We start from the raw sequence: 24,000 nt of genomic DNA, 5'->3' as shown, positions 1-24,000 counted from the left end.
GTTTGCTGCCTCTTGGGAGTCTATTTGACGATGGCCATTCTGACAAGCGTCAGGTGGTATCTGATACCTCGCTGCGATTTTCACTTGCATTTCTCCCATTGATGATATGGAGGCACCTTTTCAAACACCCGTTGGCCATTTGTAGGTCTTCTTTGGGAAAATGTCTCTTCAATCCCTCTGCTCATTTTGTGATCAGGCTGTTCTTTTTGCTATTGGATTGTAGGAGCTCTTTATATACTTTGGATATTAACCTTGTATCAGATAGACGATTCACACATATTTTCTCCCAATCCTTAGGTTTGCCTTTTCATTTTGTTGATGGAAGAAGCTTTGCTGTGCAGAAGCTTTTGGATTTGATGTAGTCCCATGTGTGTATTTTTGCTTTGTGGCCTCTGCTTTTGATCTCCTCGTGCCCTCTGACCAACATCTGCCTGTTTCCCCCTGCTCTCCCCAGCTGATTCGATTTTTAATGGAAAACTTTTCTATATTTCCCAATTCTATTCACCGAAGGATCTGTTCTTCCCCACAGATTTTAAATGCAATTTTCAGAGAAAATGCTTACATATATGCGTCTGTGCTTGGTGTCTTTAACGTTGCATATCAATGTATGTTCCTGTCCCAGTACAGCTCTGTTGTAATTACTTCAGTTTAATTAGAAGAGATTTTCGTGTTCACAACTCTCCAACATTACTTTCCTTCTTCATGCATATTTCTGGATACATATTTTTTAATGTTTATTTTTGAGAGACAGACAGAACGTGAGCGGGGGAAGGGCAGAGAGAGGGAGACACAGGATCCCAAGCAGGCTCCAGGCTCCGAGCTGTCAGCACAGAGCCCAACGCGGGGCTCGAGCTCATGATCCAGGAGAGCACGACCTGAGCTGAAGTCGGATGCCCAACCGACTGAGCCACCCAGGCGTCCCGACTGGATATATTTTTAAATCTTCACGTAAGGGATTTAGGGACTTTGGCACTGTGGTGGGAGTTGCATTAAAATGGTACATTTCTTTTTAGATAAAGGATCTTTATAATATTAAGATTCCCACCCAGAAACAGGATATGGCTATTCAGTCAAACCTTCTCTCATGGTTTCATGGCCTGCAACAAACTTGCTTTCTTTCATATAAATCCTACACATTTTTGGCAAACTCCTCTTCCTTTTACGAATGAGATCTTTTCTTTTTTTTTCCATGATGTTTTGTAGCTGCCTGACGCCAACGTACAGGAAAAAGCCGCAAGCTATTTTTGCTTTTGTTTGATCTGGAACATTTCCCAAATCGTGTCACGGCACACGGCCACGTTCACCTTCATTATCGTTATCGTTTTGTGTACGTGCTGCCAATAAAAGCAAAGCAAAGGCCCTTTCTCTTTTCCAACACTTTATTTCAAAGGCTTCGAACATACAGAAAAGTTACAGGAGGTTTACAACAATGACCTATATACCCACTGCCCAGATTCCACCACTAACGTTCTACTCTGCCCGTCTTTTCACCGTCTCCCTACCCGTGGCTTACCCCTCGCCGATGTGTCTTCCACACGGTTGAAAGCGTTCTCTCTCTAATCCACGAAAGGCTGCGCTAGTTCCCTCCAGGAGGGAGGCCAAATTCTCCAGCATAAACACAAGGCCCTCCGCGAAGTGACCCCAGCCCGCCTCTTCAGGATCGCCTCCCACAGCTCTTTTCTTTGCACATAAAGCGTTCTCTGCCGACACAGCTCTCACCCAGACGCGATGAAATCGGACTTACCTTTCTTTTCCAGCTCGAATGTCACCTCTGTCGCCAGGCCTTGCCAGCATCCCCCTGGCTATACTGTCCCCATAAAGTTCCTATTCAGCTCCGCCCGTGCATCCTAACACATTGTGAATAGTTTCTATACGTCTGTCTCCCCCACCAGACCACGAGATCGCCGGAAGCAAAACCCTGCCTCATGCCTCTGTATGCCACCGTCAAGCGGACCCACCGCGGGGCCCAACACACCTGGGGCACAGGAGGTAAGACTCAGGTGACGGAGGGCCGCAAGCCCTCAGCTCCCTGGCCGACCCCCTCGGGGTCCGGGAGAGCCGAGCACCCACCTGTACAGGCATGCCCCGCTCCAGCGTCAGCCCCACACAGGGGTCGATGAAGATGGTGACGATGGGTTCCGAAGGGTCCCGGGCGAAGTGCTCCAGGACGGCGTCGTGCTCCGCTGTCCATTCCGCACCCGCCAGTCCCGTCAGCACGGCTCGGGACAGGAAAAGGGGCTTCTACGGGAGGGGAGCAGAGGGCCGAAGCAGGTACAGCTGTTAGGAGGAGTCCTTTCCCCCATTCACAAGCGCGCGTGGGGACACGGGACACGAGGCGAGAAGCCTGACGGGTCCAGGATGCTGAAGGGAAGGCTGCAGAGAAGCCGAATGGCGGGTTTCAAGCTTCTGAAGAAGGCAGTGAGATTCCCTTGGTCCAACGAGTGAAACTAGACGGACCACAGAGGAAAACGGGGGACACGATCTTCCCAAGAGATCTCCTTCACGCCCGTGGTTGCAAAGACACCTCGCCCAGCAATCCTCGACCTCGGGGTAAAACTCCATCGAGGGACCCTGTAGGGTAGGAGCCTAAAGCAGGCAATCAGGCTCCAAGATGATGAGCTGGAAAAAGGAGAAGGGTGCAGCCTGCCCGGGGGGGGGGGGGGGGGGGGGGGACACTGAACGGGAGACGTCAAGGCAAAGCCAACTGGCAGGGGCGCCTGGGGAGCTCAGTCGGTTAAGTGTCTGACTCTTGATTTCGGCTCAGTTCATCATCTTACGGTTTGCGGGTTCGAGCCCCAAGTCAGGCTCCACCCTGTCTCTGTCTCTCCCTTTTTCTCTGCCCCTCCTGTGAGTGCATTCCCTGTCTCTCTCTTTCAAAGTAAATAAACTTAAAAAAAAAAAAAAAAGCAAACTAGCATTAGCAGAGAGGGAGAACGAAGGGGAAGAGACAAGACTGGGAAACACCAAAGAACACACGAGATAGACGGCAAAAAAATTATAAGTGGTGACTAGAAAAAAAAAAAAAGTCTGGAGAACTCCTCTAAATGATTAAAGGAACCAGAAGACATGAGGACAAACGCGAGGAGTCACCCGGTCCTTCTCCCGGTGCTCCCGGAAGATGAGAAGGAATCTCCTTCACCTGAAGTTTCCAAGTGGAGAAAGCTTCATGCTCTAAAATGTCTCCCATGTAGAGGGGCGCCTGGGTGGCTCAGTCGGTTGAGCGTCCGACTTCAGCTCAGGTCACGATCTCGCGGTCCGTGAGTTCGAGCCCCGCACCGGGCTCTGGGCTGATGGCTCGGAGCCTGGAGCCTGCTTCCGATTCTGTGTCTCCCTCTCTCTCTGCCCCTCCCCCGTTCATGCTCTGTCTCTCTCTGTCTCAAAAATAAATAAACGTTAAAAAAAAAAAAATTTTTAAAAAAAAATTAAATGTCTCCCATGTAGAGCCAAGGGTGGACCAACGAGGAAAACGCGACCACCCCAGGAAATAAACGGACGCAAATGGACGTGTCGTGTCGCAAAAAGAGAAACTGAAAATATGAAAAAACCGTTCAGTGTCACTTGAAATCAAAGAAGTACAAATAAAAATAGCAAGGATATAGCACACAGTGCTCGGCTGCTAACACCCGGGCCCGGAGAGTTCTTGTTCCTGGCACGAAGCCACAGCGCGCACAGCTGGGCCTCACGCGGTGAGCCTGTCCCCGTTTGATTCAAGGCAGGGGAGACAAGGGGCGGGGCGCCTGGGTGGCTCAGTCGGTTGAGCATCTGACGTCAGCTCAGGTCACCATCTCCTAGTTCACGAGTTCAAGCCCCGCGTCGGGCTCTGTGCTGACAGCTCGGAGCCCGGAGCCTGCTTCGGAACCTGTGTCTCCCTCGCTCTCTCCCACCCTCTGTCCCTCTCTCTCTGATAAACAAACACTGAACAATAAAAATTAAAGACATGTGAAAAATCAACAAACAAAAAAAGGCGGGGACACAAGGAAGGGAAAGTGAAGAGCCCTGTCCCTCGCGCAAAGCCCTGTCCGTCTGGAGGGGTGCGGGGCACGGAGAACTTTCTCGTGACTCAGCGAGCTGGATCTGTGGCAAGCAGGCTCCCAGTGGAGAGGGAGTAGACGCCAGCGACAGGTTGGAGAGACCTCCTCGTCCTCCATTTTACAGCTAACCTCGGACTGACTGGCTCCCGGGGAGGAAGAGTTGGCTCAGGGAAATCCCTAACTTACCACATCCGCCTCAGGCTCCGACAATTCTTTCTGTGCCTCGGGCTCCTCCGATGTTGGCTCTGGGAAGAACAAAAATTCAAAAATGAGGGCGTTCCATGGGGCGCCTGGGTGGCTCAGTCGGTGAAGCGTCCGACTTCGGCTCAGCTCATGATCTCACAGTTCGTGGGTTCGAGCCCCGCGTCGGGCTCTGTGCTGACAGCTCGGAGCCCGGAGCCTGCTTCGGATTCTGGGTCTCCCTCTCTCTCCGCCCCTCCCCTATGCACGCTCTGTCTCTCTCTCTCTCAAAAATAAACAAACATTTAAAGAAAAAAGGGAACGGAGGTCAGGTACAACGCTGCATCACGGACAAAGCTCAGCAACGTGATGTTGGGTGTAAGAAGCCGGTCACAAAAGACCATATACCGTACGGATCCATTTACGTGAAATGTGGACAGCAGGCAAATCCATACAGACAGAAAGTGGATTAGCGGTTATCAGGATCTGTGGGGCAAGGGGAAGGGGGAGCGGCTGCCAAAAGACTAGGGTCTGGGGGCGCCTGGGTAGCACAGGTAGTTAAGCGTCCGACTCCTGGTTTTGGCTCAGGTCTCACAGTCTGTGAGTTCAAGCCCCGCATCGGGTTCCACACTGACACTGCGGAGCCTGCTTGGGATCCTCTCTCTCCCTCTCTCCCTGCCCCTCCCCGCTCACTCTGTCTCTCAAAATAAATACACTTCAAAAAAATGTCTTAATTAAAAATAAACAACTAGGATCTGATGCAATGAGGAGTAAAGATATAGGGTGAGCTGATGCCAGCCTTTCAAGGTGCTTCAAGTGGCTTTCTCGGGGCCGGGGGGAGGGGAACAGGATGCAAACGCTCTAAAATTAGGTAGTGGTGATGGTTGAGACAGTTTTGTGAATATGCCCAAAATCACTGAATTGCGCCTCAAAGGGATGAACTTTGGGGCACCTGGGTGGCTCAGTAGGTTAAGGGTCTAACTCCGGCTCGGGTCATGATCTCATGGCTTATGAGTTCAAGCCCCACGCTGGGCTCCGTGCTGACACCTCAGAGCCTGTAAGTTGCTTCAGATTCCGTCTCCGTCTCTCTCTGCTCTCCCCCACTCGTGCTCTGTCTCTCTCTCAAAAGTAAATAACAAGACATTAAAAAAAATTAGGAGCACCTGGGTGGCTCAGTCGCTTAAGCCTCCGACTTTGGCTCAGGTCATAATCTCATAGCTCGTGGGTTCGAGCCCCGTGTCGGGCTCTGTGCTGACAGCTCAGAGCCTGGAGCCTGCTTCCGATTCTGTGTCTCCCTCTCTCACTGCCCGTCCCCCACTCACCCTCTGTCTCTCTCTCTCTCTCTCTCTCTCTCTCAAAAATAAACAAACATTTAGGGAAAAAAATTTAAAGGCATGAATTTTATAGTAAGTGAATTCTATCCCAATTTTCTGTTAAAAAGCCGACGAGGGGGGCACCTGGGTGGCTCAGTCGGTTAAGCATCCGACCTCGGCTCAGGTCACAATCTCACAGTTTGTGAGTTCGAGCCCCACGTCGGGATCTGTGCTGACAGCTCAGAGCCTGGAGCCTGCTTTGAATTCTGTGTCTCCCTCTCTCTCTGCCCTTTCCCTCCTTGCTCATGCTCTGTGTCTCTCTGTCTCTCAATAATAAATAAGTGTTAAAAAAATCTTTTTTAATTAATAAAGAAAGAAAAAGCTGACAAGGGCAGGAGTAGACGAGTGGAGGGAGGCAGGGGAATGAAGGCCAAGCAGTACTAAGATTATTCTAGGCCTTCAGCTTCTGGCCTTCCATTGCTCTTCCCACATGCAGAAGCTGGGGCCCACGGAAACCGGCCCAGCTCAGTTGGCACACTCGTTTCTGCCGCACCCACTCTGGACGCCGAAAATACCCAGGAGGGTGTGTTTCTACCTCCTGATCTGCTGCTCACACAAGAGACGGGTAAAGCCGGTGGGTTTCCCACCCGCCATGGGCCGAAAGGAAGAAGCAGCAAATGAGACGGAGCCAAAAGACTTTGGGGAACAGGACACTCCGACTTCAGAAAGGAATCCCAAGAGGGGAGACTGAGGCACAGAAGCCAAGAAAGACAATCATGAAAAAGATGGGACAGACGGTTCCAGGAGCTTGGCGGTGGTGAGACGGGTAACCAAGAAATCTAATGCCCTTTGAGAAAACTGAAGGCATTCAAGATGCCAGATGGAACCAAGGCCAAGGGGAGGAAGACTGAGGCAACCTCAAGGGTAAGTTGGGGGTGGGGGGGCGCCTGGGGGCTCAGTCAGTTAAGCATCTGGCTCTTGATTTCGGCCCAGGTCATGATCTCACGGGTCTGTAGGATGGAGCCCCACATAGAGCTCTGTGCTGACAGCAGGGAGCCTGCTTGGGATTCTCTCTCTGCCTCTCACCCGCTCATGATTGCACGCATGCACTCTCCAAGTCGAGGAGTAAACTCGAAAAAGAAAAAAAAAAAACGTTGCTTAAAGAGTATATCGGTTTCGTCTCCTACAACACAAGTTATATATATATAAAATCCAAGTCATGAGATATGCAGTAAAAATGTAAATAGCAAGCTTGAGGGGGCGCCTGGGTGGCTCGGTCAGTTAAGTGGCTGACTTCCGTTCAGGTCACGATCTCGCGGACCGGGAGCTCGAGCCCCGCGTCGGGCTCTGTGCTGACAGCTCGGAGCCTGGAGCCTGCTTCCGATTCTGTCTCCTTCTCTCTGTCTCTCCTTCTCAAAAATAAACAAACATTAAAAAAAAAATTGATTGGGGCGCCTGGGTGGCGCAGTCCGTTAAGCGTCCGACTTCAGCCAGGTCACGATCTCGCGGTCCGTGAGTTCGAGCCCCGCGTCGGGCTCTGGGCTGATGGCTCGGAGCCTGGAGCCTGTTTCCGATTCTGTGTCTCCCTCTCTCTCTGCTCCTCCCCCGTTCATGCTCTGTCTCTCTCTGTCCCAAAAATAAAAAACGTTGAAAAAAAAATTTTTTTTAAAAATAATAAATAAAAAAAAAAAATTGATTGTTTTAAAAAGCAAGCTTGAGGATGACAAACACCAACTCAAGATAATGGTGGCATCTGGAGAGAGAGAGAAGAGCTGGGGGAGATGTGGCAAATGGAAGGACTCACGGCCACAATGTAGTCGTCATTGGGTGATGGGTACATGGGGGTCCATTCTGTCATTCCCTATACTTTTCCTGACTTGACTGAAATACGGGTCTATAGCTTATCCAAAACCTTGGGGTGGCGTAGACTTCAGAATGTACAATTGTCAACGGAGTATGACACACGATCCCCCTCCCCCCACCGCCTCCGGCAGACTCTCGACCAACACGCCACAATCTAACTTTTACAGTCAGTAGCACCGCAGGAAAACATTCGAAAATACACACTAAGTGGTTACATTGACTGTAAGTACTCTCCTGCCAGTTTGGTTTATATGTTACCACCAAATAAGTTTGGATGCCAAACTCTGTGGGAAAAAAAACTGGTTAGCCCTTAAAGTTTTTCTTTTCTTTTTTTTTTTTTTTTTTTTAATTACAAATATGGGGGAGCCGGGTGGCTCAGTCGGCTAAGCGTCCAACTTCAGCCCAGGTCATGATCTCACTGTTCCCAGGTTTGAGCCCCTTGTCAGGCTCTGTACTGACAGCTCAGAGCCTGGAGCCTGCTTCGGATTCTGCGTCGGATTCTGTGTCTCCCTATCTCTCCGCTACTCCCCCACTCATGCTCTGTCTCTCTCAAAAATAAAAAGAAACATTAAAAAAATTTTTTTTAATTTTTTTTTTAACGTTTATTTATTTTTGAGACAGAGAGAGACAGAGCATGAACGGGGGAGGGGCAGAGAGAGAGGGAGACACAGAATCGGAAGCAGGCTCCAGGCTTTGAGCGGTCAGCACAGAGCCCAACGCGGGGCTCGAACTCACGGACCGCGAGATCGTGACCTGAGCTGAAGTCGGACGCTCAACCGACTGAGCCACCCAGGCGCCCCTTAAAAAAATTTCTTAACGTAAAAAAATTAAACACATACATACATACATAATTAAAATTACAATATGGGGGCACCTGGGTGGCTCAGTCGGTTAAGCACCCAACTCTTGATTTCGGCTCAGATCTCGATCTCACAGATGCGGGATGGAGTCCCGCGTCCGGAGGAGTCCCAATCGAGTACTTGCTCGGCTCGGAGCCTGCTTGGGATTCTCTCCCTCTCTCTCTCTCTGCCCCTTCCTTGGTTGCACACACACGCACAACTACTCTCTCAAAATAAACAAATGAACAAACAAATAAAACTACAAATGTGGGATTATAAACCTGTCCTCCTTTTCTTCATGGGAGTTGAGGAACACCTAAGGAAGCAAAGGTTGTCAACAGAGACCTCCAAAGGGTGTTTGCCCACTTACCCACCTTTACCAATGTGTTTTAGGCCCTCCCCCTTTATCCCTGCATCTGCCATAACAAAACAGCACGGGGGCGCTTGGGTGGCTCAGTTGGTTAGGCATCCGACTTCAGCTCAGGTCATGATTGCGCGGTCCGTGAGTTCGAGCCCCACGTCCAGCCCTGTGCTGACAGCTCAGAGCCTGGAGCCTGTTTCAGATTCTGTCTCCCTCTCTCTCTGACCCTCCCCCGTTCATGCTCTGTCTCTGTGTCAAAAATAAACATTAAAAAAAAAAAAACAGCACAGACTGGGTGGCTTCTAAACAGCAGAAACTTCTCTCTCCCATTTCTGAAGGCTGCAAGTCCTAAACCAGGATGCAGCATGGTCACCGAGACCCTTCCTCTGGGTCACAGACTTCTCACCGTGTCCTCACATGGAGGACTGAGGCAAGGGATCTCTCTGGAACCACCTTCCCAAGGCACTTATCCCATCCATGATGGTCCCACCCTCCATGATGGTCCCACCCTCCTGATCTGATCAGAGCACCTCCCAAAGCCCCTACCCACTAATCACATCACATCGGGCGTTAAGATTTCAACATATGAATTGGGGGAGGGAGGGGAACAAAACATTCAGACCATGGCCGGCCCCTCTGTCTCCAGCAGGGACAGACCTCAATCCCCTCCCCAGCTCCAAAGAGTACAGGGATCACTGTGGGTGCCAGGGATGCTGTGGAGGTCCCCATCTCCTCTGAACCTCTGCTGGGTCAGCTGGAAAGCTCCCCACCAAACGACAAAAAGGCTTAGAGCTAAGGGAGTCATAGATTCTTTGTATTGGATGGTCAAGGCTTTCACTGAGAATCTCCTTCCCTTCTCACACTGGAGGAGTCTCCAGGTTGAACCTCGCTGCACCTCCTGCTCCCTCCGCATCCCTGGCCCAGGCGCCCAGCCTCCAGGAGCTAGTTCCATTTTTAAGGCTTCTGGGAGAACTCAGAACAGAACATTTTGCTGGTCTCTAACCTCTGGATCCTAGGTATCCTGTGGACCCTGGACCTCTCTCCCACACCCATGCTTAACCGCTGTTAATACGAAAAGAGGATTCTATTTCTGTCCCTCTTCACAGGCTGCTTGCAGTGGGAAAATGTGGGGGCTATACTTAGTTTACAGTCCTATCTACACCGGCCAGAGCTCCAAGGCACGGCCAGGCGACAGCAACTGCTACCAAAAAAACCTTCCAACCCACAGGAGAGGCATCCCTGAGATCAAAGCCGCAGGAGGCAGCCTCTTTAAACTCTCTGCTCCCTCCATCCAGACATGGGGCTTCTTTTTGTGTGTGTGGCCCTGAACCTGACCCTCCTGAGTCTACCAAGGCTCCGCCAAAATGAAGGCAGAGACGCAAGAGCCTTGAACAGATGGGAGAAAGCCGCGCTCAGGCTGAGGATTCAAAGGGCGGCGAAGCAGGCTGAGTCTCCATGGTGATGGGCTTAATGGAAGAAAAACATTATTTGTTTTGCCACCCAGGGTGAAGATGGGAAAAAGGAAGAGATCAAACCCTCTTCGGTGTGGTCAGAGCAACCTGGAACACTAGAAGTGAGGAGGAAGAAGAGGCTAGGAGAAAGAAAGGACCGGCTAGTGAGCTCCGGGGTCACTGGGTGGTTGGGGGTTGGGGGGGGGGGGTACTGTGAGGAGGGAAAGAACAGGACAAGGCTGGCCAGGAGGAAAACACAGAGACAGGAGCCCAGCATCAGGCCTGACACTCCACTCAACTCCCCCACAACCCTCAGACCCTCTCTGAAGACACACATTCTGCCTCCGAGCTCCTCCCCAGCGTGTACCCACCAAGCTCCTCCTTGAAGGAATCGGACTCCGGCTGGGGAGGCAGGGCGGTGTCCCCAGGCTTCGAGGCCAGGGTGGCCTCGGAGGCTCTTTGGCGGGCACCACGGCTGGCGCTTCCCTGGCCACTCAGTCTCTGCTTCTCTTCTTTGCTGGACATGGCACAGGCAACACCTGCGGACACACGGGCAGCTGGGGGTCCGCAACCGGATCCACGCCTCCCGGCCCGTCCCCCCTCCATACACGCGGTCCCTTTTGAATTCATAAACTGAGACCCCCTCCCCATATCATACTCCTATCTGGGGATACCTCACCCTGCTCCATCAACCAGCCAGGCGTGGTCACACACACCTTCAGCCACTTTACCCCTCAGGGCCATGGGTGGAGAGAAGGCCCGGGGAGGGGAAGGCCGTCCCCCCATCCCTTGTCATATCAAGTCACCCAAGCAAACCAAGATGATTCTCCTCCAACCCTCCTTTCCTCCTGCGATACCCCCAGCAACGGGGTGGGGGGGGGCGTGGAAAATTCTCCTCCTACCCACGCTAAAATGTGCCACCCCCTTAAACAAAGAAACGCAGTATTTGCGGGTCGCCTGGGTGGTTCAGTGGGTTAAGCATCCAACTCAGGTCATGATCTCCCCGTGAGCGAGTTCAAGCCCCGAGTCGGGCTCCGTGCTGACAGCAAGGAGCCTGCTTGAGATTCTCGGTCTCCCTCTCTCTCTTTCTGCCCCTCCCTTGCTCACGTGCTGTCTCTCAAAACATATAAAGAAAAAGAGAAATGGTATTTGCAACACATCTCTTTAGGTTTTCATTGCTGGGGGGGTAGGAACTCCGGTTTGTGGGTGCTGAAAACATCTCTTCGCATAGTTGACCGAGGAACCCTGAACTAGGCCACAGTGAAGCCCAACCTCATTTGACTCCTAAGGCCGAGAACAGACTGGCAGAAGGAAGGAGAAAAGTCACCCGACACGGAATTTCCAATTGTGTGGGGGGGAGAAGAAAATGGGGCAGGAGGAAGGCCTCTCGGGCGGAAGCAAGGGCGTTCGCGGCGGCCCAGGGGCACTGTGTGATTGGCCGGGCCTTCCGGCTCCAGCCCGACAGCCACCTGTGGCTGCCACAGGCATTGATCACAGGTTATGAGTTCCAGACTTGAAGGATGCGTGCTTTGCTCCAAGGGGAAGCGTTCTGTTAGGCCGACGCATCGATAAAACCAACCGCAGCCCAGACAGGGGCCTCCAGAGAAGCGGCCTGCGGCTGGAGCCTCCCGAGGGGGGAAGGGGGGGGCGTCCGCGGGCGAGGCCGGGAGCACCCTTCCCAGGGGCTCACCCCCAGATCCGCCAGGGCCGACCCCAGGAGGGGCCGCTCCAGCAGCCTGAGGGCTCGCGCCGTCACTCAGGAAGGACGCAGGGGACCAGCGGCCAGGTCCTCAAAGTGGCTGCCTGTCGTCGACAAACCTGCCCTTGCAGGGGCTTCCTCACCCCACGGTCACAACTGCCCCCCCCACCCCCGCTGCTCCGTCTCAACGCCAACCGCCCCTTCTTCTCCCCTCCCCCACATCTGCCCTTTCTCCACCTCCCTTGCCCCTTCTCCCCGGACACGGCCGCCCTCCCCTCCCCCACAGCTGCCCCTTCTCCCCGAAGCTTCCCCCGTCTCCCCTCCTCCTCTTCGCCCCCGACACACACCTCACTACGCCGACCCCGTCCTCCCTAGGCCGCCGGACCGGCCACTCCGTCTGGGAAGTTGCCCCGAGAGGCCCGCTCCCGCCCGCGCCTGCACGCGTCGCCAAGGCAACCACGGGCCGGGACGGGTGAGCGGCCCGGGCGCGTGCCCGCGAGCCCGGCGTCCTCGGCGCAGGCGCAGGGCGGCTCCGCTCCGCCGCCCGGCAGCCCGCCCCGGCCCGCGTGCGCCCCGCGGGGAGCGGGGGCCGGAGGGCCCGGCGAGAGCCACCGAGGCCGGCAGGCCGGACGAGGCGGGGTTCGGCCCGAGGACAGTCTGGAAGGGCCGAGGCTGAGGCCACGAGCCACCCTCCCGCGGGACGGCGAGAGCGCCGGCGGAGCCCCCGCACCGACCCCGCGCCCCGGTCTGCGGGCGCGCTCCCGAGCGCGTCCAGCAGGTGGCGCCCGGCGTCCCGCCTGCGGGGCTCGTGGACGCTCTAGAAGGCGCTCCAGGATTTCGAGGCAGCCGCGGCTGCAGCTGGGTCCGGGGGAAAAACCGGGGCTGGAGCACCCCTGCCCTCCCGCTGGTTTCCCTCGTCTGAGCTCGGACTGGGGTCTCGGAGCGCCTGGCGGCGCGGGGCGGGGGAGGGGAGGGAAGAACGGAACTGGAGTCTTTGGAACCTGAGGATCGGCTCTGGGAAGCGTCGCCCGTTTTGGGGGGAACGGGAGGCGGGGACTCCCTGGGGAAGGTGACCGGGCCGGGGAGGGGCTCGGCTTTCCGTGAGAACAAAGGCTGAGTCCTGGGGAAGCCAGAGGAGAGGGGTGTGCCATGGGGGGGCAGACCTCAGCCGGTGCTAGGGGGCGCTGCGGGCCGGGGCCGCGGAGGGGGCGCCTGCAAGCCCGGGCCGTACCTGCGGCGCCAGAAGCTGGAAGGAGGCCTCGGAGATCTAGGGGGGGAGGCTGAGTCAGGGGAATGGGTAGGCACCCTCCCTGCTTCCATCAATAGTGCCTAATTAAGACAAAGCCAGCAGCGAGCCCACTGATTACATTTCCATGAGGAGCTAAATTGATGACATTTTCTTTGCCGGATGCGGAGGGGGGAGAAGCTGGGACCTCAGTTCCCCCTTTTTCTGGTTGCCGTTCACACCTGACAGATCTCGTTCTGCCCGTCCACCGCTGCAAGGCCGTCTCGGGTACCCCTGAAGGGCCCTTGGGTTAATCCACACCCATCCTAATCTCTGCACCCCACCTATCCTAATCTCCAGCATTGGTAGCCCCTGGCCTGGGCACTCCCCACCCCTGCCATCCTGGAGGTAGGTTCCTGGGCTCTGCTGGCCCCCTGCCTGGGCCGGAGTCCCGGCTGAAAGCAAGGATTGAAGTAGTGAGGGGTCCTGCCACACCCCTAGCCAGCTGCGCAGCGAGTAGGGCTAAGTGGGTGGTAGATCCCCTAACCAAAGAGGCAGCGGGTGGCAGAGAGACGTGGCATGATTGGCCAGATCCCCCAGGGAAAAGTCCCCAAGGAGTGAAGATTTGAGGGGAGGCATTGGGTGGGGAGTCTTATAGGCAGGGCTCCTGGCTCCCCGGGGGAAAAGAACGCAGTGTAGACCCCGTGTCTTTTCTGCCTGCCCCCCCCCAACCTTGGCTGTACCTAGGGATCCCAGCCCCCTCCATTATGCTAAATAGGTAATCAAACATCTCGCTTTGCTAATTACTGCTCAATCCGATTAAACGCTGCCGAAAGCTCATCAACAGAGGTGGAGGTAGGGGGGAGGGATGAAGGGGAGCCAACCACAGCTGTGAGGGGGGTCTTGTCCCTGGGGGAATGAAGGGGACAGCTGAGACACACGGCCAGGGTACCGAGACTCAATACCTCCCAAAGGAGAGGGACTGGAGGGTTGTGCCCACAAGCCCCTTACTCTTGCCGCACCCCCCAGCCTCAGCCAGGCCTTCCCCTCCCCCCAGACCTTCATTACCCTCAGAACCCAGGCATCCGGCCATTCCCACAGCTACACACACCCCTGTCCCAGATTTAATAAGTTCTGTTCTCTCACTGTCAATATTTGATGTCTCAGAGCCATCTCCACGGAGAGAGGGGGACTCTTCCCTTGCTTCCCCCCTACCTTGGCCGTCCTTTGCCCACCCCAGTCTCTTTGTGCCCCCAACCTTCTCTAACTAGCTGACTTAATGAAATGATATTAAAGTCTTAAGCAACTCCAAAAGAATGGTTGTTATGGTGAAAAGAGCGGGCAGGACGCCTGGGTCCCCGAGGGGAGCAAGGGCTGAGGAGGGGGAGAGAGCCACAGGCTAAGGTCTAGAGGCCTCAGTCCCCAGTGGAGAGCAGCAGATTTGGGGTGAGCTGGGGGCCGGACCTCTGGATCTTGGCGGGAAGTAGGGGATGGGGGCTGGGAGAAGGTGGGAAGCAAGGACATTCAGGGAGTCAGGGTCCCGGCCTCTTGTCCGGAGCATCCGTCAGGGACGGAGAGGCCAGCGTGGGGGGACCGGGCCTCTGTGCCAGCAGCCTCCTGCTGACCGTGCCCTGGGCCGGTCCCGTGAGAACCAGAGTAGATTTCTCTCCAGCCCTGACTCATCCCTCTTCCCCCCTTGTCCCCCAGCAGACCCCCACAGGTGATTTGTAGCTGATGCCCTCACAATGGCAGGGGCCAGGAGAGAGTCGTTCCGGGACACGAAGGGCTGAGAGCTTCCAGAGGAGGAGAGAACAGAGGCCAAGAGATGGGGAGCCAGGCGCCACCCCCACCTCCCCCCACCCATCCCCATCCCACTCCCCTGGGGACCCTGGCCCAGCCCCAGTCCCCTTGGGGTGGTGGGAATACTAGGACATTTGGCTGGGGCTGATTGATGAGGGAGGAGGCAGCCACCAGGGCACCAAGGAGGTTGCTGTTTGCTGAGCACACAGATTCCTCCCCACTCGCCAGCTGCCGCCCCCCAAGGCTGCTCAGTCTCACCGCCAGCACTGGGGCTGCAGGGAGCTGATGCCTGGGCTTCTGAGGGCAACCGGGGGAAGAGGGGGAACCAGGACCCCAGATGCTTCAACCCACCGCGGGAGTCGGGGGGTTCCTCAGACCCGGTGCCCTCAGAACTCGTTTGAGGACCCCACCTTCCCTGCCACCTTTCTGACCTCTCTCCTCCTGCCCGGTTTTCGCTCCTCTTCAGACCCCCCCCCCCCCACTCTCTGAGAGTATCCCAGCCTGCCACATTTCTCCCAGCCCGATCTTGAAACCTTCCCGGGAGGCGGGGGGGGGGGGGGGGTGCGCCCTATGTTCCTGATTCCCCATATAGCCCCTTAGGAAACTCCATTTTTCTTTCTAACTGAAACCCCACTTACGATGTCAACCATTCCCCATCAGAAATTCCCACCGCAGCTCTTTCCTGAAAACCCCCACCATAAACCACACACACACACACACACACACACACACCCCTGAACCTAATTTACATACTGCAGAGTGTGAGCCCCCAGCCAGGACAGGCTCTGCTGTTTGGGACAGGGGTGGGGGCAGTTTCACAATCCGTGGTCTCCAGCCTCTCAGTCCCTTTAGTTCCTCCCTGCCTCCCTGCTCTAGACCCTCTACGAGCAGCGGTCCCCCAGCCCCCCGCAAAAGCTCAGAGCATCACCCTTGCCCACCCAGCGCTTAAACTCTACTGGAGGAAAACACACCTCACGCCCAAGAAACAAAAGGGGGGGGGCATACCGAATTAGACCAGCTTCCTGCATGTGGATTCTAGACCCTACGTGACTTGCTCCCCGCCAGGCTGAGGCTGGGGAAGGACAGGACACATCTGGATCATCCACAAGGCTGTGGATGTTCCCAAACATGTCCCAAGTTCACCTCTACCCTTTGCATTTGCTGTTCCCTCCGCCGGGGCGTGCCCTTCCCCCACCTCACTCAAGGTCTGACTCAAAGGTCACCTCTTCAGAGGGACCTTCCTGACCTCCTAAAGCATCTTCCCTGCGAATCTCTATCCTCTCCACGCTGTTACTCCGTTTTGTTTACACCGCTTGTCACTGCCCGGAGATGTTACTATGTTGTTCCCCACCAGGATGCGGACTTTGTGAAAGCAGGGACTTTATTTAATCTATAGTCTCAGTGCCCGAGACGGTGCCTGGGACCAAATAGACACTTTACGTGATGCTGAGTGGATAAGTGAATGAAAAAAAAAAAAAAAAAAACCCAAAAAACAGAAAAGGAACGTCTTCCCTCCCCTCTCCTGGCTTTATTGTGGTTATCGCCCGAGGAGCATGTTTGCGTACTTGTACCCGGAAAGAGGACAGGACGGCATGTGTCGTTCCGTGTGGAAGTCACCAGTGCTTTCAAATCGCTCGGGAGATGCACAAGCCGCCACGCGTGGGGCAGGCGGCAGGTCTCGTGTTGTTAACGGGCGTGCGTGCAGGGGGGAGTCCGCGGATGCCAGAGTGGCGAGGGGGTGTACTTCAGGGGGGTGGTGCTGAACGTGCTGCTCCTCTCCCCAGCTGTGCATCTGTCCCCAGGTGTCTTCCTGTCTCTCAGCACGTTATGATGTCTTGTTTGGCGAGGTGTTTGTCACAGAGTATTTATCCCCACTTCTCTTTCTTCCACCTGTGTCTCTAGATGTGTGTGTGTGTGTGTGTGCGTGCGCGCGTGTGTGTGTGGTGCAGGGGGGGGCCCTCCCTCGGCTCCCTTGCCCCCTCACACACACAGCCCTGCCCGGGTCTGGGACCCCTCCCTTTCACACTGGGCCCTGTTGCTGGGCTCTGGGTTGCCATGGTGACGGTTGCCAAGTCCCTGAGGCTGATAGCCAGCGATGGGGCTGTCGGCTCCATCCACGCGGGAGGCTGAGGGGGGCTTCCCATTGTGTGGAGAAGGGGATGTTGCCATGACCACCAACCCCCACTAAGGGGCAGGGACCAGCCTTTCCACCCCCCTCGAGCCTCCCCACCTCGGGCTTCTCCAGTGCGGGGCTCAGAAGACAGGAGTGAATTCCAGACAGCCCAGCACCTGGCCTCAGTTTTCGACTCCCCTCCCAGAGCACCTGCGCCTCTCAGGACCCAGGCATCCTGCTCAAACAGGAGGAGGGGCAGGGGTCCCGTTGGACAGAGCCGGGCAGGAGGACCCCTTGACCTCCAGGCAGATGGGAGACAGCGGGAGGGCACCTAAAGTCAGGGGAGGGGCGGGCGGGGCAGAGGTTGTGACCCCTGCCGACCGGCTCCAGCCATGCTCCTGACAGGCTGCTTTTGTGGTCGGAGAATGGGGCTGAGTCTAGGGGGCTGGGCACCAGGGTTTTTGGGGGGGGAGAAGAGCCCGGGTGATGGGTACGCAGGGAGCCGGGGAGGGGGGCGGGCAGCGTGACGCCCGGGTCCCTGCGTCTTGCGGGTACTCACACGGCGCTTCTCCCCACACTGGTCCCCAACGGCAAAACTCCCCAAGTCACAGGTGCCTTGGGCGGGGAGGGTAGGCGGGGAGACCTGAACCTGCGAACGTGTTTGGTCCACTTTGTCTCTGACCGCCACTTGCCTCGTCTCTGGTGCTTTGGTTTAGCAACAGACACGTGTGAACGCGTGTCCACGTGCATCCCCATCGGATGTATCGGCCATCTCTCCCTCCCCTGCCTCGGCCTTCTCACCCAGCCCATCACCCCTTCCCCACGTACTGCCCACCTCCCCCCTCCGACCCAGCTGTCTCCCTACCCTTCCCCTTGGCTTCATGAGATCCAGCTCAGCTGGAAAGCGCCCCTCCCACCCCGCCGCCCGCTACCAGTTCTGTTCCAACTCACCCCCAGTCACTCTCCAGCCTTCTTGTCAACTTTTGAAGTTTTTTATTCTTTTTTATTCTTTTTTTTTTCTTTTTTTGGTTTTTGTTGTTCAAATTTCCCTTTTACAGTAAAACTATCGAGGTGACGGCCATGCCCCGCCACCTCCCCCATGGCAATATCAACTTCCTGTTCTCTGGAAGGAGCGGATCAGAAAAATCAGGAAGGAGCTGGGAGCTACCGCACCAGCGAGGTGACGTGACCTCTGGTGGACAAAATAACCGTCTTGGCTGGTGATGAAGGTGGCCGACTCGGTGCCCAAGGGCAGCTCTGGTCTCATGAGACTGAGCTGGGGGGAAACTGAGGCCCACGGTGCACTAGAGGGCAGGAAGAGGTACAAGCTGGCCACTACGGAAACGGTTGCTAGGTACCACGGTCAGCTAGACCGGTCAGTAGGCCACCATTTTGGTCACTAAGAAGGGAGCCGCGTGGAGTCGGAAAGGACTAGAAGGTAAGAGGGTGTGCTGAACAAGACAGCCCTCCGGGTTACTGGGGACAACACGTGGGTTCTTGGGACAGTCCCGTTGATTGACAGAGATTATACCGGGGTAGGGAAAGGGAAGAAGAACATGACAAGTTGGGCCCACCACAGCTGATGGCAGTCGCTTTCGCTGTCCCAAAAGCAGCGCAGAGAACAGGGAAGGGAGATCCGGGGAAGCAAGATCCTTCTCAGTCCACCCTACCTTCTCACAGTCCGTGAGTTCCAGCTTCCTCCTCAAACAGGAAGTTCTTCCTGCCCGCCCCCCCCCCCACAGAGTAAGAACCAGCCGCCTCCCCCTTGCCCCCCCCCAGACTAAGCCACTTGGAGTTCCAGCCGGACCACTTCCTATTTCAGACGAAGGCACTTCCGGCTTCTGCCGCACTGCTTCTGCCACTGCCCGTCTGGAGCAAGTCGCTTCCTGTCCCCAGTGGCCCGCTCGGCGTCAGACCAAAGCCACGCCGTGCCCCGACCGGTTCGCATCTTGCTATGGGCCACTGACAAAACAGGACACTTCTTCTCATGGCGGCTGTCATGACCCAACCACCCCAACATGGCCGGAGGACCTACGTGGGGGCCCGGGGCAGGGCAGAGAAGGAGGCCCCGCTGCCCACGCCCGGAGAGCTGGGGTGGAGTGCCAGAGCCTTCCCCATTAAGGCCCCCGTTTTTGGCAGACTGAGGGGAGGGTCGGTGAGAGAGGTCAGAAGAGGGGGCCGAGGGCACGAACGCTTACATACCCCCACCCGGGGGAGATGGGAGAGGCGGAGGAAAGAAGCCAGGAGGGTAAGAGGAGGCGTAGGGAGGGGGGTGCTAGGGAAGGGGAACAGACCTAGAGGCAGAAGAGAGAGAGACAGAGACAGAATAAGAGAGAGAAGAGACAAGAAGAGAAAACCAGTGAGAGGCGGAAAGGAAGGGATGCCGACAAAAGACAGACTGTTCCCGCCCCTGGCTCTCGGCGTGTGAGGGGCACAGGGATCGCCGGGTGGCGGTCAGGAGAGGAGGCTGAGTCCCTGCCCCCTCCCCAAGGAAAGAGGACCCAGGAGCACAGAGACGGAGAGGGGGCTCACGTGGCCAACCGAGGGCAGGAGTCTTAAGGAATCCTAAGAGTGGAGAAGAGGGCGACAACAGCCAGGAGCACAGAAGCTGGGGCCGGGGGGGGGGGGGGCGCAGAGGGGCCGAGGAGATGCCAGAGGTGGCCCTCCAACCGTGACTTAAACCGGAGGAGCACCCGAGGAGGGCTGGATCCAGGAGAGCCGGGGAGGAGAAGCCCTCATACCTTGTAGTAGATGTTTGGAGGGCTCTGGGGGGGCCCATCCTGCACGATGTACACAGGGTGCCCGTAGTCACCACTCACCTTCTCATAGTGGGGACAGAACGGGGGGTCTGCAGCCCCTCCACCCCGTAGAGCTATCCCTAGCTCCCCAGGCTCGGCCTCCCGAGGTCCCATCACAGCGCCACCCCCCAGGCCCAGAGACCCTCCCCTCCCGAAGGAGCCGGGACCAGGGTGGCGACTCTCCGAAGGCTTGGCCCGCCGTCTCCGCCAACACATGGCGCCCCCAGCCCCTGCCACGCCCAGCAACAGCAGCGCCAGCCCCCCCGCGGCCCCGGCCACCGCGGGCATGCTGGGAGGGGGCAGGGGGCCTTCAGCACCCCGGGAGGTTGCATTGCTGGTGGGGTCACCTGGCAGGGAAGGGGTGAAGGAGGAAAGAGGGGGAGGGGCTGAAGGAGCCACCTGGGCCTCCGGACACCCGGCCTCGGGGGTCCCCGTGGGTTTCCCCGGCAGCGCCCGAGCCCCCTGGGGACCCCGCCTCCCCTTCCCCCCGAAATCCCACTCAGAATCCAGGTGGGTCCAGCCCTTCAGCTGGGCGCGAAGCAGCCTTCCCCCACTTCTCTGACTGCACTGATTGAAACACTGGCTCGGGTAATTACTTCTAATTGAGTCTTTTCCTCACTCGGCTTCCACTCCCCTCCCACCCTCCCATCCCCTCTTCTGTTTCCTGTATCACCCCCCCCCCAAAAAAAAAACAACAAAAACTGAAGGCGGAGGGAGAGGGTGAAGGCGGGCAGCTGGGGTCCGAGAGCAGAGGAGGTTGGGGCGGGGTGGGGGGGGGAAGGCAGGAGACTGGACCCCCGGTTCCTACCTGGCATGTTCTCCTTCCCGGGCTCCAGGCTGTGAGCTGCCCCCGGTCTCTCTCCATGGGCATCTCAGACACAGGCTTTCTGGGGGCAGCCCCTCCTCGGGGGCCTGGAAATGGGGGAGACCCGACAGCGGGGGCTGAAACAGCAGCCCCCGGGCCCTGACGGTGCTGCCCCAACCTCCCTCGGCTCCTAGGAGGTGCGCCCCGGGCCCCCCACTCACTCTGTCCTACTCGGAGAAGCACCTTCATGCCCCGAGTGAGGCATACACCTCCCTGCAAGCTCTCCAGGCCTTCCCGGGTCCCATCCGACGTGGCTGGGAGAGAAGAGCCAGACGGAGAAGTTGGCACTCCAGAGTCGAGCCCGTCTTCCGTCCCCATTCCCTGGCCCTGACACCACCCCGGGGGGGCATCAGGGGTCTCTCTCGGCGGCTCCTCCCCTGCCCCTCCGTCTTGGGGTTGGGTGGGGGAGAGCCTCCCCGCGGACCCCGCCCTCCGCCCAGCAGTACCAATGATGTAGTAATCGTGGTGTGAGCGGAACTCGTGGCCCCAGAGGTTAGGGCTGTACTCCTGGAACTTGATGGTGAAGCGGAGATCCAGGTCCGGCCGGTCACAAGTGAGAAGCAGGTTTGGGGCAGGGGGCGCCTCGCAGCGCCGGCCCTGGGCACCCCCTACCAGGTACAACTTGTAGAACTCGTAATTAGGAGAGGAGTGGGGGCCAGGAGGCCGGGCCCGGGGGCAGAGAAGGTCAAGCCGGTCCCCGATCTGAGGGTAGAGCACGTAACCCCCCTCTGCCTGGAATCTGTCAGGAGGGCGAGGTGGACAAGGAGAGGTGTTAAAGGTCTGGCGCCCCCAGAGCTTTGCCTCCCTCACGCCACATCCCTGGCAGGCCGGCCTCCGGCCTTCGTCTGAGTGGAAAGTCTGTTCCGACGACGGGGCAGGCGCTCAGGGCTCGGAAGCGGTGGGAGGCCAGGCTCACAGGTCTCTAGGCCCTCGGTGCCCAAATGCACTCTCCAGCCCGCCCTCACCACATGCACACTGTCATCTCTCCTCCATCACTAGCCCCGTTGCCATGGCAACAGGATGCCAGTTACCAAGGAGCTGGCCTCTCTGGAACCACACAGCCCACCCATCCCAGGTGATTTCACTATTGCACGGCCATGGGGGCAGAGCCTCCCCTCCCCCAGGCCACCACTGAATTTGAGGGATCTCAGGGCAAGGGAGGCACCAGGGGTGGGCCGGGGAGGGGAATCCAGACCAGCGTCCCAAGTCAGCCAGGGGACGCGCCAGGAGTTAAATGCCTGGCCTGGCCATGGCCCTACGTGAGGCTAACGGGAACCACGGTCTGGGGGCCAGGAGCCCCAGACACCCCCCCTGCTCAGTTACCCCTCCTCCTCCAGGTCTCGGACTTCCTAGGGAAAGTGCCTTATTGCTGTGGAATTCAGGGAGTTGACCTTTCTAACCACAGCCTAGAGCCCACATCTCCCTCAACCCAGCCATCCGCTGGCCCAGCACTGCCACTTGCCAACGCCTGTGACCCCTCCCTGTGCATTAACGGCCACGAGGTCTCAGAGCTGGGTCCCCGGGGACCGCCGCTCATTATCTTCCCAGACTCCCAAAGGACCCACCCCCTCCCCGCCAACATCCCAAAGAGCCCCCAGAACACCGTACCCCCCCTTTCCTCAACCCTATCAGAATAAGCCTAACTTACTTCCTCAGGCTGCACCTGATAACTCAAACTGCAGCTGGGAGTTGGTGGGTAGGAGCCGGAGGAAAGACATTTGAGATTATACCCAAAGAGACATAGCAGGGAGGGAGGGAGGGGAGGCTGGGAAGTCAAGAGAACACAACCGATAATTCTAGTTCTCCTCTAATGAGCATGTAATACGTTCAAACACCTTACCTCTAATCCTCATAAAAGGTGTAAGGATGGAGACTACAGACTCAGAAAGGTTAAGTGGCCCAAGGCCACACAGCGGAAAGCAGCGGAGCTCGGATTAAGACCTCGGATCCGATGGGCTCCGAAGCCGACCCCCTTCCCTTGGCCTCACACAGGCTCCCCAGGGAGGCAGGAAGTTTTCAAAACACAGAACTCTTTTGCCCAGCGGGAGTGGGATCTGCATGGAGGCCAGGGTCCTAGATGACCTCCCAGGGGTTCTGTCTTACCCTGTGTGATGAGAAGCTTCATGTGACCCCTGGCCTTTTTTCAGAGCAAAGCAAGCATGCCAAGGAACAGAGGGGTCTGATGGAAGAGTTTGCAACACAGATGGGGGGGGGGGGTGTGGCAAAGGAGTCCTCAGGACTCCAGATGCAAGAGAAAGAAGGAGGCTTTAGGGGGCTCCAGGCTTCTTCCAGAAAAAAAAGTCTCCAAGCCAGGAAGGCAGGAGTATCTTCTGGTTTGGGAACTGGATCCGCCAAGGGCTCACTGACCCTCTGGCTGTGGGCAAGAGTTAGGGGACAGACGGTGTGGACAGAGCCGAGAAGCCTTGGGTGAGCTGTCCCCCGGAGCCCCCAAACTGAGCCCCCTTCCCTCCCGCGGCCGAGTCCCTTCTGGGGAGGGAGGCACCCTGCCCCTTCCCCAGCGCGCTCAGCCGCACCTACTCCGCGGCTCTCCGGAGAGCTGACATTAACCAGGCTCCCTCCAAGCCCAGCCCCCGACAGGACACGCGTCTTTCACAAACCCAAATAACCACTCCACTACCCTCCCGGCGGCTACCCGTGAACTTTGCGATCCTTGCCCCCTGTGGGGTCTTTCCAACTCCCGACACATGGTGATCACCACCCACATCCAGCCGTGTCTGTTGGCGACCCAGGAGTCTGGCTCCCAAGATCACCTCTGTCTCGTTACCCATCGGCTCGCATCAGAGCACTGGCACCCTCCCTCCAGCCTCCTCCCAGCTCAGAGAAGTCAGCTCCCCACCCCGAACCCCCGAAGCTTCCCTCCTCCCTGCCCGAAGGGTGTGGGGGTCTCCCCAGCCCGGGGCCACTCACCTCTTATTCGCCGAATTCCAGTAGACAGGCTCCAGGCTGAGCCCAGACACCAGCCCCAAAACGCCGAGCAGCAGCAGGGCCCCGACTCGCACGCCCCCCGGCCCAGAACGGGGGGCCCCCATGACCCCGCCAAGGCCTGGGGGGGGGGCGGGGCACCAACTCCCCCAAAGTCGCTCACCCCCTGCCGTGCCTGCCTCGGCTGCCCCGGCGATCCGGCCCCGACCACCCCGGTGGCGGCCGCCCCCCTGCTCCCACGCGGACCCGCTTCCTGCTCTGCCCGCGCCCCTGCCGCGGAGCGCTCAGCCCGCTAGAGCCCTTCCCGGGGCCGCCTGCAGGCGCCCTACGCCCCCGGCCCACGCTCCAGCGCCCCGGGATCGCAGCGCCGGCCTAAGTGGGGGACTGGGGCGGCCGGGGCCCGGGCGGGGGCGGCATGGGGCGCCGCACGAGGGAGCGCGGGAGGGGCGCGAGCCGGAGCCCCAGCCTCGCCGGGATTGAGGGCAGCGGGCTAAGGGAGGAAACCAGTCCCGAGCCCAG

The 24,000-nt window shown here is 57.5% G+C and overlaps 2 protein-coding genes across 2 annotated transcripts in view; both read right to left on the bottom strand.

The window, feature by feature from the left end:
* Positions 1-12,178, bottom strand: part of DNAH2 (dynein axonemal heavy chain 2) — a 92,733-nt gene extending 80,555 nt beyond the window's left edge. Inside the window, 4 exon segments of the mRNA XM_042965593.1 lie at positions 2,071-2,241; positions 4,218-4,276; positions 10,410-10,577; positions 12,085-12,178. Coding sequence (XP_042821527.1) covers positions 2,071-2,241; positions 4,218-4,276; positions 10,410-10,563 — 384 coding nt within the window. The 5' untranslated portion in view covers positions 10,564-10,577; positions 12,085-12,178.
* A 6,919-nt stretch (positions 12,179-19,097) lies between these two features.
* EFNB3 (ephrin B3) lies at positions 19,098-23,590 on the bottom strand. The gene is given in 6 exon segments (XM_042966156.1): positions 19,098-20,020; positions 20,482-20,520; positions 20,523-20,585; positions 20,700-20,792; positions 20,985-21,277; positions 23,467-23,590. Coding segments are annotated over 6 exon segments (1,020 nt in total). The 5' UTR covers positions 23,589-23,590; the 3' UTR covers positions 19,098-19,610.
* Between the last annotated feature and the right edge of the window lie 410 nt (positions 23,591-24,000).

This window comes from Panthera tigris, chromosome E1, assembly GCF_018350195.1.
Source record: "Panthera tigris isolate Pti1 chromosome E1, P.tigris_Pti1_mat1.1, whole genome shotgun sequence".
Lineage (NCBI taxonomy): Eukaryota > Metazoa > Chordata > Mammalia > Carnivora > Felidae > Panthera > Panthera tigris.
Note: the sequence above shows the minus strand (reverse complement) of the source record. Positions and strands in the feature narration are given on the sequence as shown.